Below are 17,394 nucleotides of genomic sequence, written 5' to 3' on the forward strand. Positions count from 1 at the left end.
GAGAGAGAGAGAGAGAGAGAGAGAGAGAGAGAGAGAGAGAGAGAGAGAGATGCGGAATATTCGGGCAGTTGCGTCAGCTTGTTAGGAAAAGAGATCGGAGAGAGAAATATCTCATAGAGCGCGTTCTTTTCGGCCGCGGCGCCAGAGCTGCCACATGTAGGATCGAGTACGCGTAACTATAGTGCGTGCGGCGCAGCGCACACAAGCGAAGAACTGTATATGTGTGGGCTGCCTGTCACGAACTATAGCGCTTGACGCTTCGGCCAGGCTCGGGCGGTGGAAGAGTGCAGACGTACAAGCTGCCGTCTCTCTCCCGACCTATAGCTATAGCTAATACTACAAGCGGCGAGGCCTTTTTATTATATCTCGACGCTCGCGTGTTGCTTCTCACGTGTACGTATTTTTACTATTTAACTAATTATTATATTAAATGGAATATTTTTTTACACATAAAACACACTCGTCAACAAAATTATCGCATTGGTTAATTTATGTCGAAATGTCGCATAATTTTTAATAAACATAATACCGCGAAACATTATCGTATTTGAAAAATTTTTTTTTATTTTAAAAGGGAAGTCTGTACTTTAAGGGGCATATTAGTCAGATATTTTGAAATTATTCTCTCCCCTTTCCGCAGTCTTTTCACAAGTAAAGACGTGTTGCGTCTCCAAAAAATTGCACAATGTGACGTATCCTACGGGATGGAATAAATTTTTTTCGTAAATTTTATGATAACCATCGGATTTGTGCGTTTTTTTCGCGGAGTTGCAAAAAAAAACATCAAAGTTACCTATACATTTTTGTTATCACTTCATTTGACGCACTCTATTGAGTGGAATGAATTCTTTTCACAAATCTGACGATAATTATTCTAAAATATCAATGTTTCCTTACAAATAGAAAAATAAAGAAAAAGTATACATTTCTTCCGCGATGTTGTACGGTATATCAAAGTTACCTATACATTTTTAATCAGTTATCGTGACATGCACACACACACACGCACGTGCAGCACACACACACACACACACACACACACACACACACACATAATACGCAAGACCCGACCAGCAACCTCCCCGTGGTACGCATCGGTAATGTTAATACTAACGGTAATTGATTAAAAATTCATCATCGGTACGTTTGATATGCCGCGGAACAAAGTCATGCACACTTCTTCTTAATTTTCTTATTTGCAAAGAAACGTCCATATTTTACAATGGTTATCGTAAGATTTGTGAAAAAAATTCATTCCAGTAAAATGCGTCAATTAAGCGATTTAAAAAAAAATGCATAGCTAACTTTGATATGTCGCAACTGTGCGAAAAAAAATCGTACAAATCCGCTTTTTTTTTAATTGTGGAGGAAAGCCTATACTTAACGATAGTTATCATGAAATTTACGAAAAAATTTATTCCATCCCGTAGGATACATCAAATTGTGCAATTTTTTTGGAGACGCTACACGTTTTTACTTGTGAAAGGACTGCGGGAAGGAAAGAGAATAAATTGAAAATCCGACAAATGCTCCTTAAAATACAGACTTTACTCTTGAAATATTACAAAAAGATTTCAAATACGATGTTCCGCGGTATTATACTCATTTAAAATTGTACGAAATTTCGACATGAATTAACCTATGCGATAATTTTGTTGACGAGTGTACATAAAGGAACTAAGGAAATAAAGAGCAGAAAGAGCGTTAATAGTACAGAAATGATATAAATCTATTCTTGGCCAACATGTACATATTGTCTTTAAAAAAGTATCGTTATTAATGTATAAAAATTAATTACTTTATGTAGAAAAATCGATTGACAAATAAAATGTAGTCTGTTTAGCAAAAAGTTTCTGTTAAAATACTTTTAACTTTACTAATAGCAAATTTTGTTGCTAGTAATGTCAGTGATCTTGCAGCAGAGATACGTTTTGCAACCCGACCATGCTAGCGTTTTTCCCTCTTTAAACTCACACAAAATGCTTGGTCTATCTATGTGACAACTTGTCACATAGATAGACGAAAAATTCTCTGTGCATAAGTAGAGAAGGAAAAACGCTTGCGTGCCCAAAGCCCTGATTCTCGAAAATATATCGTGAAAAAAACGACATTCGATATATATCGATATTCGATATTTCGAACCCGTCGAAAGTAAGTTTCGCGCGTTAATAAATCTCGGGAATGTCGAGAATAGCGATGTGCGATCGCCGGGGCGTATCGTGAAGACAACATAAGTAATCTTCTAGTTTTTTCTCGCGGTATATGTAAGCCCTTATAGAAATGTAATACTGATAAGTAATAATTTGGCCAATGATAATTACTGTCGTTCAATAATTTTATTACTCGTACGAGTAATAAAATTACTATTTATTACTGGCCAATTTATCACAGCCAGTGATACTTTTCTATAAGGGAGGTGACCAGATTTCCCAGCCCTGAATTCGGGACACTTCATAAATACGTGAAGCACGGGGGAGGTGGGGAAAAAGATTCGAAAATTATTTGACAGTTATTGAAAATGATGACAAATCGGTGTCCTGAATAGCACTCAAAAGAGTTCGGAACAAAGAATGAAAAATCGGAACTGTCGCGAAAAAATCGGGACGTCTGGTCACCTTATGATAATAACTGAACAAAGACGAGATAAAGAAATCGTCGTAACGGCACGCCCGAGTTCTTTTCCTACGCGTAATAGCAATAATTAAATAATAATCGAATACATTAAATAAGAACCGAATAAAGAAATAATAATACTCTATTAAATAGTAATGATAATAATATCTGTTCGACAATCGTGTGATAATATTCGTGAATGGATAATAACGAAATGATGATCGAATAATCGACAATAACAAATACGGCTGAGCAACGATTCCAACAAAAACTCTAAGCTTCACAAAGGCCAGGTAAACCGATCGTTGTAAGGGTCCTCTCGTGCCGCTGACTGAGTGGCGCTGAGAGGGGGGGAGGGGGCGCGCGACCGGGCCTTGTAAACACGCGTGCTCGAACATCACGCCATAACACTCTTAACCGTCGAGATGAGTACATCGGGAGCCGCGTTATTTTCTAAATTATTTCGCGTCGATTTTTGACGTTACCGCAAAAATTATTTTGCGCCGCATTTTGACTTCGCCATAATTAAGGCGATAATTAACACGAATTGAGACGCGTAGTTCTCACGAGAGCAGGTGCTGCGGGTTTTATCGCGATAGGTAATTACCGCGTTTCATTTATTTTTCTACTCGTTAGATAGAGAAATATCGCGATATCAAGTTCCTCAATGCCGATTAAATATCATCAACATCCATTTATTATTTGAGTATTATTACTTCTTTATTCGGTTATTATTTAATTGTTGATATTACGCATAGAAAAGCAACTCGGATGTGCCGTTACGATTTTTTTACCTCGTCTTTGTTCAGTTATTATCGCCGTTGCCCAGTTATTGTTATTCGTTATTAGTATCGATTATTCGGTCATCGTTATTCAGTTATTATCCACTCGCGGATATTATCGTATGATTGTTGATCAGGTATTATTATTACTACATTTATTATTCGAATATTATTACTTTTTTGTAATAATTATAATAATACTTGATCATAATACAATCAAATGATAATAGCCGCGAGCGGATAATAAGGAAATAATAATGATCGAATGCCTCCATTATTGTGTAATTAATTAGTACTAAATTAAACTTGGTTTCTGTTACAGAAACGAGCACTCGACTTTAAAGGGATGCTGCGCCGGAGAATCCGGCTCGGGCCGAGCAGGGTCTGCTCGAAGGTGAGCATCATTAATTAGCATTCATAATTAGAAATCCGACAAGATTGATAATTTTGTTGCTCAATTGAAACAATTTGAATTAAGTCAAAGAGCGCGTTAAATTGTAATTACACGTGAAGAGAATTTTTCTGGGTAACTTTGCCATTTAAAAAATGTTGATTTGTTTTAAGAGATTTATTTGCAACATCAAGAAAAAAAAAAGTAGAATATTTTAGTGTGAATGCATTCCGAAAAATTTTTCCAGCGTGAAATATTTATTTTTTTTTAATCACTTAAACTTCTTCACTCAAATTGACATCAATGCACGAATCTAATCGGCATTTTTCTGTTCCAGAAACGAAAGCAGGACGTGGCTGCCCTGATCGGTGGTTCGGTGAGTCAAAACAACATATTAATAATAGAAAGACAAAAAGTCTTTCAACGTAGTGCATGTTTAATCAATGCGATTTACTTTGCTGTAGTTGTAGTATGCGTATGTGCCGTCCAATAAAAAGCACCCTGCTCGAAACATTTGAAAGATCGCTTTTTCAAAGAATAATTTAGTAATGCATATTCTATATAAATTTGGCAAATAAATTTTCAAGTAGTTTTCTCTCAATGTACATACATTTATTAATTGGTTAACTTAGATTATTGATTGGTCGACGATTTTTGTCGGAAGAAATTTTGCTTAATCAACACTATCTAGTAAGGTATGCTTAAAATATTGAGTATACGCTCTGAACATTCAAAATTTTGTAAAATTGTTCAGTTTTATTGAATGCGATCTTTCAGGCGTCTCGAGCAGTGCGCTAACGCGCAAAAAGATTGCGCCACAGAAAATATGCAATCACATCACGCGCGTCATAGATCTTTCGTCGGTCGTTAATTTTTTCAATTTTCTCTCTCGCTTGAATCACAATTGCATTTTATAAAGTAGAGTTTATACTTCGTTATTAAGTAAAATTCGATATCGTGTGGCATCTGCACGAAGCGATATAACGTGATTATATAACCTGCTCGCAAAATTAATTTCACGATCATCGGAAAATTTCCAAGTTTAAATTTTTCACTTAGAGTTAGAGTTTCCTAACGCGGGACACAATAGAGACAATGCTACCGAGTGTTGATCTCTCGCGAAAAACGCGATGTACACAAATCAGACATGCGAGCAGTTGTTGTTTACTTACGCGGTGCGCGACAAGTTCCATCAAACGAAGACAGACGTCTCACGCAGTAACATTTTTTTCGCGTGAATTTTGAATAGAATCTTTATCTCTATCGTCACAATTTTAGTTTTTGATTTTTCATTCACTCTCGCGTTCGCGATTATTAATTTAATAGGTTTGCGAATTTCACCCAATCGTATTTGCGGAAAAGTCGCGAGCGAACTTTACAGAAATATTGCGGAGTTGTTATCCGCAAAAGCATTGCGGAATTGTCTTCGCAAAAGTATTGCGGAACTGTTATCCGCAAAAATATTGCGGAATTGTCTTCGCAAAAGTATTGCGGAGCTGTTATCCGCAAAAATATTGCGGAATTGTCTTCGCAAAAGTATTGCGGAGCTGTTATCCGCAAAAATATTGCGGAGCTATATAGCCTACTACGCTGCATCATCGAAACGTTACCTTAAAGATATTCCGTGTCGTATGTGAGAATCTCGCACAGATTACTTCGCCTACGCGTTAAAAGATCGCGAGATCGGCCTTCGATTCGCGTTGCGTGTTCTTTCGCTCGCGGATTCCGTTTCCTTCGTAAGCGTGTATTCGCGTCGTGCGTGTATCAAAGCGATACATTATAACTCGATCGGATCGTTGCTGAAATCATCACACATACTCGTCGTTTACTCGAAAGGCCGACATTTCCTCCAAGACGCAGTTCGCGATATTTCATACGCAATTTGCAACTCGAAGTGTATCCCTCAAGAAAGACGGGATTTTTCGTGAAACTTCCGTTAGATTACCGCGATCGGGAGTGAATTATAGGCGACGTGGGACACGAGGACCATTGCAGTGTCAGATGCAGGGACAGGATGAGTGGATCCTGGACAGGTGGACCTTGGACAGATGGACCCTGGACACCGTGGGACGACGCGTAATGGTGAGTGCTCAATTTAGACGCTCATATAGTAGACACAGAGCGTCACTTTACGTAGATTGCATGTTTGTAGACGTAAATCGCATTGAGTCCGACGGGAAGTAAAGTAAGAATTGAAATTTGCAATTCGCCGGAGTTACGTAAGAATGATCCAACCAAAGAATTTAGCTCTGAGATTTTCGCAATAGTTTAAACGAGTCAAGCATTTCCATTTCTTTACGAGTACTGACTAGCTTATCCTTAGAAAACTGCAAAAAGACGCGCCTGTTAAAAAACAAAAAACTTCTTAATTTATTTGAAGCATCTATAAGGCTTGAATTTTCTTATTTGGTTGATGTGAATGGAGTATCTATTGATAAAAGCTTATAATTATTTGAATTGGATCATTCTTGCATAACAATGGCCAATTGAAATTTCGACTCGGCAGGCTTCCTTCACGTTGGATTGTTTCTTGATGATACATTAACTGATATATTTCAACATGTCATATTTATATGCTCTGTATATGTTATAAATGCTTTTTTATGCTCTATATATGTTTTATATATACCTTATGTATGCTCTATACATACTATTTGATTAATATAATTTATAACTTGTTATGTCGTATTATATACGACATATCTCTTCAGAGATATTTTCTTATGCATACGCGTTTGTTGTTGACAAAACGATAAATTAAATTTCGACCAATTAAAAACAACAATTTAAATTATTAAGCCGAGACTCGAATCGAAATGTTTCGATTTCTCGCTAAATTATTAAGCCGAGATTCGGACCGATGTGCTACATGTTTCCGTTAAATTATTAAGCCAAGATTTGAAACGAAGTATTTTGAGTCTTCACTAATTTATCAAGCCGAGTTAGTTAAGCCGGGCATAATTTTTTAAAGTTGTTTAAAGAAATTTTCGCGTTTGCAAAGATATATTATCGAAAATGACGTGAAGTGTGCGTATTTCGCTCTGCATTGTCTCTTGCATGACAATGCTTTAATGTCACTCTATTCCCTCAGTAACTCCCCCTAGAATCTTGAAAATAATTTTTCAGTATCCCAAAGTCGCGCCCATAACATTAGATCCATCGTAGCATTATATTCGAATTCTCGCGCATGCGCAGTGGTACCTATCTGCGCATGGGACGAGAGTCGGTCATGTTACTGCAGGTTAGGTCATATAGTGTTAGCGTGTAGAGCATAACGTTGGATCCAACTTAGCGTCATAGGAAAGTCAGATTCTCGGACATAGGCCAAAAGTCGGTCATGTTACTTCAAGTTATTTAGGTCATATAGTTAGCATCTAGAGCACATTCTGGGATAATTTTCAAAGATGTATTTTCGAAAATACATCTTTGCAAACACGAAAATTACTTCAAAAAACTGTAAAATATTATCCCAGAATGTGTTCTAGATGCTAACACTATATTACCTAAATAACTTGAAATAACATGACCGACTTTCGGCCCTTGCATGAGAATTTCCTACGACGCTAAGTTGGATCCAATGTTATGAACGCGACTTTCGTATATTGGAAAACGACATTTAAATATCGTAACGTGTGCGTATTTCGCTCTGCATCGTCTCCCGGATCACAAGGTGCGTCAATGTGGCTCTATTCCTTCAGTAATACGCACAGTATCTTGAAAATAATTTTCCAATATCCGAAAGTCGCGTTTATAACGTTGGATCTAACTTAGCGTCGTAGGAAATTCTGGTTAGGCGACAGTTTTCCGAAAAATGGAGGGGATAATGTTGGTACCAAGGAAAATCTTTACACGTTAAAGATCTATAAGTTAAAGATCTGTTCTTTGTAACTGCACACTGCTGGACTAACGTAAAAGGTTAGAGTAAGAAAACGTATACTTATCTCACTTCAATTTATTGCACCAGTTCAGCAGTGCAGTTAGAAAGAACAAATCTTTAAATTATATCGTGTAGAGATTTTCCTTGATACCAACATTATTTCCTTCACTTTTCGGGAAACTGTCGCCTAACCGAAATTCTTGTGCATGGGCCGAAAGTCGGTCATGTTACTGCAGGTTATTTAAGTCATAATGTATTAACATCTAGAAGACATCCTGGGATAGTAATATAGTTTTCGCGTTTGCAAAGGTGTATTTTTGAAAATGCTCTGACTACTAAAATCAGACTAGTGCCACTCTCAAGCTGGTGTCTCATTAGACGGAAATTCTTAGCGGAACGGAATATTTTATTCACGAAAAGAATGGAGTAACTGTGATTGGTGCGCGCGTTCCGTTCCGCTAAGAATTTCCGCCTAATGGGACACCGGCCTCAAGTTTCTCTCGAGTCATCGTAGGTAAGATGTTGCAGATGCAGTGTGTGAATCCTGCATAATATAGAAAACATGTGAGCCAGCGTTTAGCTCTATAGCCTTTTTCGTGACTGTTTAATACGCCATCTGCACTCATTTTTAAGTTGGAACTGTTTCGCTATCATTTCTGGCACTGTCGATAAAGTCTTCATTTGGTGTGTGTCCGTGCTACGTTCATAATTTTCATACGTGACAGATAATATAAGATGTTATGTTTGAACTTATATTTTGTTTAACATGCCCGCGTGATCTTTTTACTTTAAATGCGATTGTAAATATATTTTTACAGATATACATATGAACTATTATTATTTTCTCCGTAAAAATATGCGATAATATTTCTACAATCATAAAAAAGTACATGCAAATTTTTTACCTAAAAAAGTTTAATGGAATTAAAAATGTGATATGCTTTATTTTTATAAACTTATTTTATATCTTATTTTTAATCAATTTAATGCATTGACATATTTGTGTGTATGCAAACTACAATGAATATTTAAAAAATTTCTCTGTTTTTTCACGATAATTTACTTCATTTTTTATACGCGCGCACATACATAAAATTATGATATTTTTACAATGTTTATAAAGTATTGCTGTAACTCCAGATAATATAAAGAATTCAAAAAGAATTCATCTCTATCAGAGATAGAGAATAAGAGATAAGAGAAGATTCAAAAAGAATTCGTCTCTATCAGAATAAGATATAGAATATCTCGCGAAGTATTTATTTTTCAATGATCTTATCTCCGTAATTTTAAACGCAGAATGATTAAAAGTATATTATATAAAAGTATGTTATATTTTATTAAATATTATCCCTCATAATATAAGATTTTAAAGGGATATTTTGGGGATTTGTGTGGACATTTAGAAGTCCTCGGAATATTTTTAGGATATTCTGAGGACTTATGCAGACATTTAGCAATCCTCTGAATGTCTTTGGGATATCTTTTAAATCTTGTGTTATGTGGAATAAGTGTATAGAGGGATCCAATCTAAATAAAGAAAAAAGTTACACACACACACACACACATACAAAACAATAAAACTATTAATATAATTTATTATATATATCACTAATTACTAAATATAATTGCGAATTTATGTTTACATCATTTTTTTCAATTTCTAGTGTCTATATTCTTAGAAATTCCTTAAAATAAAAAGTAGCTTACACACACATATACACTATCATACACATGATGTCAGCATAATATCTCTAACTCATGAAGTTATATTATTCTAAAATTTTCCATAAAAAATTATCGCATTTTACCCTTATAGAAAAGTATCACTGGTTGTGATAAATTGACCATTAATAAATAGTAATTGTATTACTCGTACGAGTGAATTATTGAACGACAGTAATTATCACTGGCCAAATTATCACTTACTATTTACCAGTATTAAATTTCTATAAGGATAGAATAGTTTAATTTCACATTTTAAGACTATTATGCCAACATGAATATACACAAAATATTGCTAAATATATATTACATTACAACATTACTGTGACGTTACGATATTTCTGAAAACAGACTATTGTTACAATTTTCGCAATCTTTGCAATTGTTGCAGCAATTTTTCGCAATCTTTTGCAATATTGCAATTTTGCGATGAAACATTACTACAATGTTGCTGCAATATTTTGCGCTGTATACTTATAATTGCTAAATTTGAAAAATTATTAAAATTCGCGGCGCGCAACGAATATTATTATTCTCTTCTGAGCGCGGAATAACTTCGATCATGACAACATTCATTATTTCGCACATGAAGTTAACACGATGTGACATTTAGATACACATTTAAATATACATATAAATGAAACTTGCACACTTCTGATGCGCTACTTGTTCATGCAAGAAAATATGCGCGAAGTCATGAGCGTTGCTGTCATCGAAATTATGCCGCGCTCCATATACAGCGGAGAATTGAACATCTTATGCCGCGCGCATACTTTATTACCGTCATTGTTATTCAAATAGTGATCAGTTAGAAGTAACGAGTTACTGTCTTCACCAAGAAAGATTTGAAGATCCTATTCTTAACAGTTTAATGCTACTTATTTCATATATTCTACATGTATTCACAAACTAATCGTAAAGATTTCAATTTTATTTGTTACCATTACTCAAGAAATATATGCTATTGTTACATTTAAACAGTTACAGTTATTATAGTTATAATTTAAAAAAGTCAATGTCTTTGCTAAATAGTTACAGATAGCAAGCAATTTGTAACACTGACAACCCAGATAGCACAGATAATTGAAAAAGAATTCAATTGTATATCACCAATTCTGAATTCATTGTCAGATACAAAAAGAATTCTTCAGAGTTCAGTTCAATGAAAAGAATTCTTTTTGCATCTAAAAATGAATTCTGAATTGGTGACATACGATTGAATTCTTTTTGAATTTCTCTGTGCTATCTGGAAACATTGCGTAATACTTAAATGTGAATTATTTTTAAGAAGAGATCATGTGGAATATGTTGTTGGTGCTTTTACGAAGAGCAAGAGTTCGCGTTTGAGAAAGTGTTTGTCGAGTACACGAGTATGAGAGTTAATGGTTTCAAAGCTGAACACAATGCAGCCTAAAATTCAACAAGCTGTAACTTCGGCAAAAATGATAACAGTGAGATGGTATCAGAAGTATCTTAAAGTTCTAACTTTCTACTCTTCAAGCATACTAAATTTATAACTTTACCGTTACTATTGTTTGTTGCTAAGACATATCGAGTTAAATGAAAAGTACTGCTCGCCCAATTCCTAATCTCATCTTTCAATCGTATAATTACATTGAAAAATTATATTTATCAGAGATATAGAATTTTTAATTAAGTTATTTTAAGTTTTCTATTAATTGCGTAGAGAATATTGTAGAACAATTCATTCACTCTCCGTCAGCACAATTAAAGCCGAAAACATGCTTTCTACCTTAACGTGAAATGTGCTTTAAGATAACAAAAAGAAGATTGTATCACAATGTGAGTGCGGGTAAATCAAGAGGGGAAGTTTGCGCTTTTGAACGGTATAAGTCTCTTCTGTATGCGTTTTTTAATTAAAGCGTTGCAACTCGTCAAACATTTTAGCAGTTGACGGTTCTTCATTTATGTCCATGCAGCATCGTAAAGGATAAGTAGAGCTCGGTAATACGACGGGAAACTAGGGACTTGGATCTATAAAATGCTTCTTCAACCATCTCATTACCATTACTCTTTCCGAAGTTACGGCCCGTTGAGTCTCTCCTGTGTCTCATGATTGAGAGAAGTGATCCTCTTTAATTTTGGTGCGCAGTATAGTTTCGATACTGTGAATGCCCTAATTCCCACAGGCGCCTATTTCTTCTGGCCCTTAAAATTTTCAGAGCCCGCATTTTTCACTTAAATTTTTAAAGACTTCGATCTCCCGCAGTCTCTCATCGATCAGCGAATTATTAAAGGGACTTTCGGACGATCAATAGTGACTGCTGTCGGCGATGAATGCCGCTCGCGGAGTGCTTTTTAGAATACCAAGTAATATCCGCGATTCGAGCCGGTTATCAATTTTACAGACTTGCGACTGTAAATCCTCAGTTTGACCACGAAAGGGGAAATAAGTAGCTCTCCGTTATACGGCAGCTAAGGAAGACAAACGGACGGATTACCGCTCTATCTTTCCTCGCGATTCTGTTCGCATCAGTGCCGACCTTTGTCGCGCGGCAGATTTATTTGTTGCTTGCCGTCGCATTTGCATCGCAATGCGCCGTTATGAAGCGCAGCGGAATGTAGGTGCTGAAAGGGAGTCTTGCGGAGGTCGAAAAAATTTCAGACAGAACTTTCGGAAAGAAAGAGGGTCACGTATACTCCTCTCGAATCCGAGGAACCGAGGATACGCCCAGCAATCCAGAAATCCAAGGGCCTAAGGTATCCCGAGATAAAAAGATCCTGAGGAGATCCACGGATTCTGAGATTTTCAGCCCCCAAAGTTACCTCGGCTCTCTCGGATCTCGAGTAGGGTTGTGCGATTTATGAAATTGCGTATCGCGATCCGATCTTTTTTAAAAATCGCGATGAATGCGATATATCGCATCACCTTGTATCGCGAATACGATTATCGTAATGTTTAAATAAATGTTAAACATATTAGAAACAAATGAATCAACGCTCTCTTCGTACTGTATCAAAATATTCTTTGATATTTGAAGACTACAAGTTTTACTGTGAAAAAACAGCTAACAATGAAAGCATAACGAAGTTAAATAATGTTTTCTTAAAAACATAATCTGATTATGCTTTCTACGTGAGGCAAAACGGGAATTTTACAAAATTTATGTTTATTTCCGATGTTTATTTCATTAATTTTCAAACATTTTTAAAAGTGACTTATTAAGACATGCAATATATAAGGATATTGTATGTTTAACTAATTATAATTATTTATTGACAACATTTTTCTCATAAAACAATAAGACTACCTTTTTATTACCTTCTTTTATTAAAAGATTAATGACAATCAATATATTAAGTGTGACAATCTTTGGTAATCTTCTGAAAAATATATCAGAAATATGTATATATGAAAATATATATAAAATAATTTAACATTTTAAAGCTGTTATAATGATATAATATCATTATACATCTAAACGTATAAGTTTGGATAAGTTTTAGATAGTATAAAATATCATAGATTGTCGTGCGATATTTACACAGATACTTAGAAAACGACGAGTGAATTTAACTTGCAGGCGCGATTTTGCGGTAGAAATCTAATTGCGTATCGCGTTACGACTTAAGAGAAGTAAATTGCATTCATAACCTTGAGATGTTAATCAGCCTCTCTCACAGTCTCTCTCTCTCTCTCTTTTTCTCTCTCTCACACCCACACACACACTCAGCCGATGCATTCGTGCCGCGATTCGCTTGTCGCATTCTATTTTTGCAACCGTGTTTCCCCGTTATCCGGAATTTTCGATTCGTCGCAAAAAATTGGATCATCTCCTTGTCGACGCGGCGGTCATGTCCGCCGCTGCGTGACACAATTAATACGCGGGCTGAGCGTGACGTCTATCAATTATTATCTGGGGGTGACAATTAATATGCCAGAAATTTCGACCGCACACTGGCGGCGGATTATTAACAGATGATACAGTTATGTCGCGGCAAGCACGACGAATCGGTATCGATATCGGATTCATGCTACAGGAAACACCATATGTCGCTGGTGGCCTGATAGAATGTGCTTTTAACAGCTACACATGCTGCTCTTTCACCAGTCGATCCTTTGACGTGCTCGAAACGAGCATTTTTTTGCTCGGCAAATTCGCCGAGTTGCTCTTGCAATAGAGAGAGAAAGAGAGAGAGAGAAAGAGGAAACCGAACTTTTTTATTTTAAACTTTATTTTTTTACTTTAAACTTCTCGCGAATTAAACTTCTCGCAAATCTTCGGTTAAAGTTTAATTAAGACTTATCCGATGAACGAAACTTTTCTTCCAAGTGGAGATGACCAATGAGAGTCAGTCGCGGTTATTAGTGCTAATATTTCAACTGTGGGAAGATAATGATGTCTAATAATATCTGACAGTGTCAACGCACGTGCTGAATGTTTTCCGAGCTTTGATTCACATACGCGGTGAATCAACCTTCCACGCCAGACACTCGACTCTTTTTACCCCATATAATTATTAATTAATTCCGCCATCCCCAACTATTTAATTATGCGGTTTTTTCCTCTATATTATGTTACCAAACTTTTCTTGCACATTTACATTTACCAAGCTTTCTAACTCTTTAGTCGTCCACAGCAGATTACAATGACACTTTAAAGACACGCGTCAGTATACCAGGCAGTACAAAAAATCACGACGATGTCAAAATGATGTAAAAACTCTATTAAAAAGAAATTCACTTTTCAGTCACGGTTCGACCATTTTCTCGTTATTTTGACGTCATCGTGAACTCCTGTTCTACTTGGGTGTTATAGCATTGCGTAAAATCTCTTATCAACTTTATCTGCGATAAGATTAACCGCGCCCAGAACGTCCATCGCAATAAGAGCGGTCCAGGAATCGATCGTACGGTAAAAGTTGAAATCTGTTATGTGAATTTTTTATTAAAAAAAAATCCGATGTACCATTCTTGTACATCGGAATTCCGAGGAGCCAATTTTCCTATAATTTAAACTTGGATCTAATCGTACGCGCACAATCGTATTTTTTGGGATATACAGTATAATCTGATTTTGTCATTCCCGCGCAACTTTGAACTACCATAACTTTGTTGAAAATTTACACAGGCGAAAAAATTTGGTTTGAAAACATCTTTGTTTTTACATGTAAATCTCTCTCAAAGTGAGATTACATAAGCTTAAATTAAAATAACTATCTTGTGAGAACATACTTCATATGATTCAATAAAGAAAAATATATTTTATTATTTAAAAATAATTTTAAAAAATAGACCACAAAATATTGGATTAAGAATATGCTGATATGATTTTTTTTAATATCATTGTCATCAAAATAATCATATTATATTACATTAATCATATTAAATATACTTTTCTTATAAGACTATTATAATATTTAAATAAAATTATAACACATCGCTGTTTATATATGAAATAATAATTATATTGTTAATTTAATTATATTAGTTTTAAGTGAATACTAATTTTCCTTCTGTGTATTTTTTGAGCAAATTTATTTTCCAGAGATATAAAAGAGACTTAGTTAAGAGATAGAACGCAATAAAATTAAATCTGTAAGTAGATTTGCACTGTTTTGAAATTTTCCTAAATTTTCCTAGATCCTTTACGAGAGTTAGGGAGCGATTAAATATTCGCTCGGGTCTCAAAAATCATATACGAAGGATTAAATTTAAATTCTGTTCAAACACATCAAACACATTATTAGAACAAAGTTTAAACTTAACTCTTCGAGAGGTAATCAGAGTCATTTATGTCCGGTCTGTTTTTAGAAACGCTCGTTTTTCGAAGTATTCTTATTTAAAAATCACTAAAATTAACATACTTTTCAATTTCTTTTGCATAAAATAACTACGTGGCTCAACTAAAAGGGTAAATAAAGTCTCAGTAATTTTTAAAAATTGTTCGAACACATTTCAAAGAATATATTCTCTTTGAGAATATTATAGCACTTTATCAAAGAAAGGATTAGCTTTACTTTATGTAACAAGTAAACCAAATTTTTCTTTTAATTTAATATTCTCCATTTAATTATTAAACTCACTAGGATTCTCAGAATATATTTTATATAAATTTCACGCTTATGTTGAACTTGTAATAAACTTGCGGAAACTGTATAAAATATTCGAAACAAGTGCAATATTTACTTGAGTGCGATATTATTCTATATGTGTAGAACTGTGGGACTCGGCTTACCATACTTACCCTCTGTATAGAGATCCTCATTGTACTTATGCACGAGATGCTCCATGAACGTTTGTATTATCGCAACCACCGATCGGGTGTTCTTTTTCACGGAGAAACGCGCATCGTCCTTCCATCGCAGCTCGAGAATAAAGTTCCGAAAAGTACTCACTACCGATTTTTTTTAAACTCAGTATTCCCACATATATTGACGCGCAGATTACGAATATCATAGTGAAAATTGGCGACTATTTGATTTTCATGGTGAAAACCACGAAAAACCCATAAAAATTATGGTTTTTTTACGTTTATCTTAGTAAATACGGAAAATCATGATAAATGTTTTAAACAAAAGTTTTAGATCTCACTAAGATAAATATTTTAGATTGTATACATTTTTACTGTACAAATGATAGTTTTCGAGGAAATCGAGTATAAAGACCGTAACAGCGTTGTTACGATCTTTATACTCGATTTCTGCGAATCCCTTCTGCGGGTTATTTCGCCACGTAGACAGTATATTTCTCCCAAATCGTGGCGAAAAAAAATAAAGGAAAGAGGACTTACAGTTATGAAGGAACTCTAACAACTTTTTTTAAGAATATTTTTAGCATTTTTAACATTTGCAACACGGGAAAAATATCGAACGACTAGCGGAGGGCTGCGCCTCCCGCACTCCCCTAAAAACTAACCTAACCCTACCTATCGTCACATTAACTATCGGTCATTGTTTATTAAAAAGTTATTAAGAAAAAAAGTTAAACACTTTTTAACCGCAACAACGATAGATGTTAACGTTGTTACTGTCTTTATACTCCATTTCCTCGAAAACTATTATTTGTACAGTGAAAATATATAAAACCTAAAATGTTTATCTCTGTGAGATCTAAAGCTTTTGTCCAAAACATTTATCATGATTTTTTATATTTACTGAGATAAACGTAAAAAACTATAATTTTATGGGTTTTTCATGGTTTTTACCATGAGAATCAAATAGTCGCCAATTTTCACTATGATATGCGTAATCAGCGCGTCAAAATACGTAAGAATACTGTGTTTCAAAAAAATCGGGGGTGAGTACTTTTCGGAACTACACCTCCCTAGTGTTTTATACTGAGGTCTCTCAAAATCCCATGCGTCGACTCATATTTAAGAAGTAACGCGACGACTGTAGGGTTAAGAAGCCTGCGTATCCCTCCGTGAACTATGACGTTCCAAGTTATCGCATCTTCGAGGAGAGGTATCAGAATTCGCCTGTTTGCGCCCATGTCCTCCATTCAGTCGGTATCGCTACGGAAGGCTAAGCATTCTCGGCCGCCCGGCAGACTTCAAAGGGTCCGCATTGTGATACCACGCGGCTTCGCGAATCCCCGCCGACCCCGAAATTACCGCGCTATGTGTTCTCTCGCGTCGACGATCGCTCGCTCGCTCACGTATCGATATCAGACCCCCGCCGCCAAAGCCAGGATATTAACCCCCTTTGCCTCATCGGCAAGCGCCAATCCGCTCGTAACGCGACGCCCCTCGGGGAAAATCCGTGGAAATTCCTGGACCGCGCGTGTGCGCCCGCGACGAAGCTTATCGCCGCTTGGCAGAGGAATGATAATCAAATCGCTCTAGGACTAACTGGGACTCGTGCTAGAACGACGGAACGTGCGCGGCCGTCCGCAAACTCGCGAGTACGGAGCAATATGCATAGTTGTTGACATCCCGCGTCTGCACTTCCTCATATAGTATAGATTGGTCCATGAGAGTGAGAGAGAGAGAGAGAGAGAGAGAGAGAGAGAGAGAGAGAGAGAGAGAGAGAGAGAGAGAGAG

At 35.9% G+C, this 17,394-nt stretch overlaps 1 protein-coding gene across 7 annotated transcripts in view; it reads left to right on the plus strand.

Moving 5' to 3' along the window:
• LOC116844194 overlaps positions 1-17,394 on the plus strand; it is a 137,478-nt gene that overhangs the window by 585 nt on the left and 119,499 nt on the right. For 4 of the 7 annotated variants that reach the window (XR_004377990.1, XR_004377989.1, XM_032815409.1 and 1 more), the window contains exons 2-3: positions 3,718-3,789; positions 4,124-4,162. Coding sequence is in view for 2 of the 7 variants with exons in the window: in XM_032815409.1 (XP_032671300.1) it covers positions 3,718-3,789; positions 4,124-4,162 (111 nt within the window). In the remaining 5 variants the exon portion in view is untranslated. Of the gene's footprint in view, positions 1-3,029; positions 3,213-3,717; positions 3,790-4,123; positions 4,163-5,468; positions 5,869-17,394 lie in introns of those variants that run through there. The other 3 variants (XR_004378002.1, XR_004378001.1, XR_004377995.1) reach the window with 3 other exon arrangements.

The sequence above is a fragment of the Odontomachus brunneus genome, unplaced genomic scaffold, assembly GCF_010583005.1.
Source record: "Odontomachus brunneus isolate Ranch 3 - 2012 unplaced genomic scaffold, Obru_v1 Obru_scaffold_040, whole genome shotgun sequence".
Lineage (NCBI taxonomy): Eukaryota > Metazoa > Arthropoda > Insecta > Hymenoptera > Formicidae > Odontomachus > Odontomachus brunneus.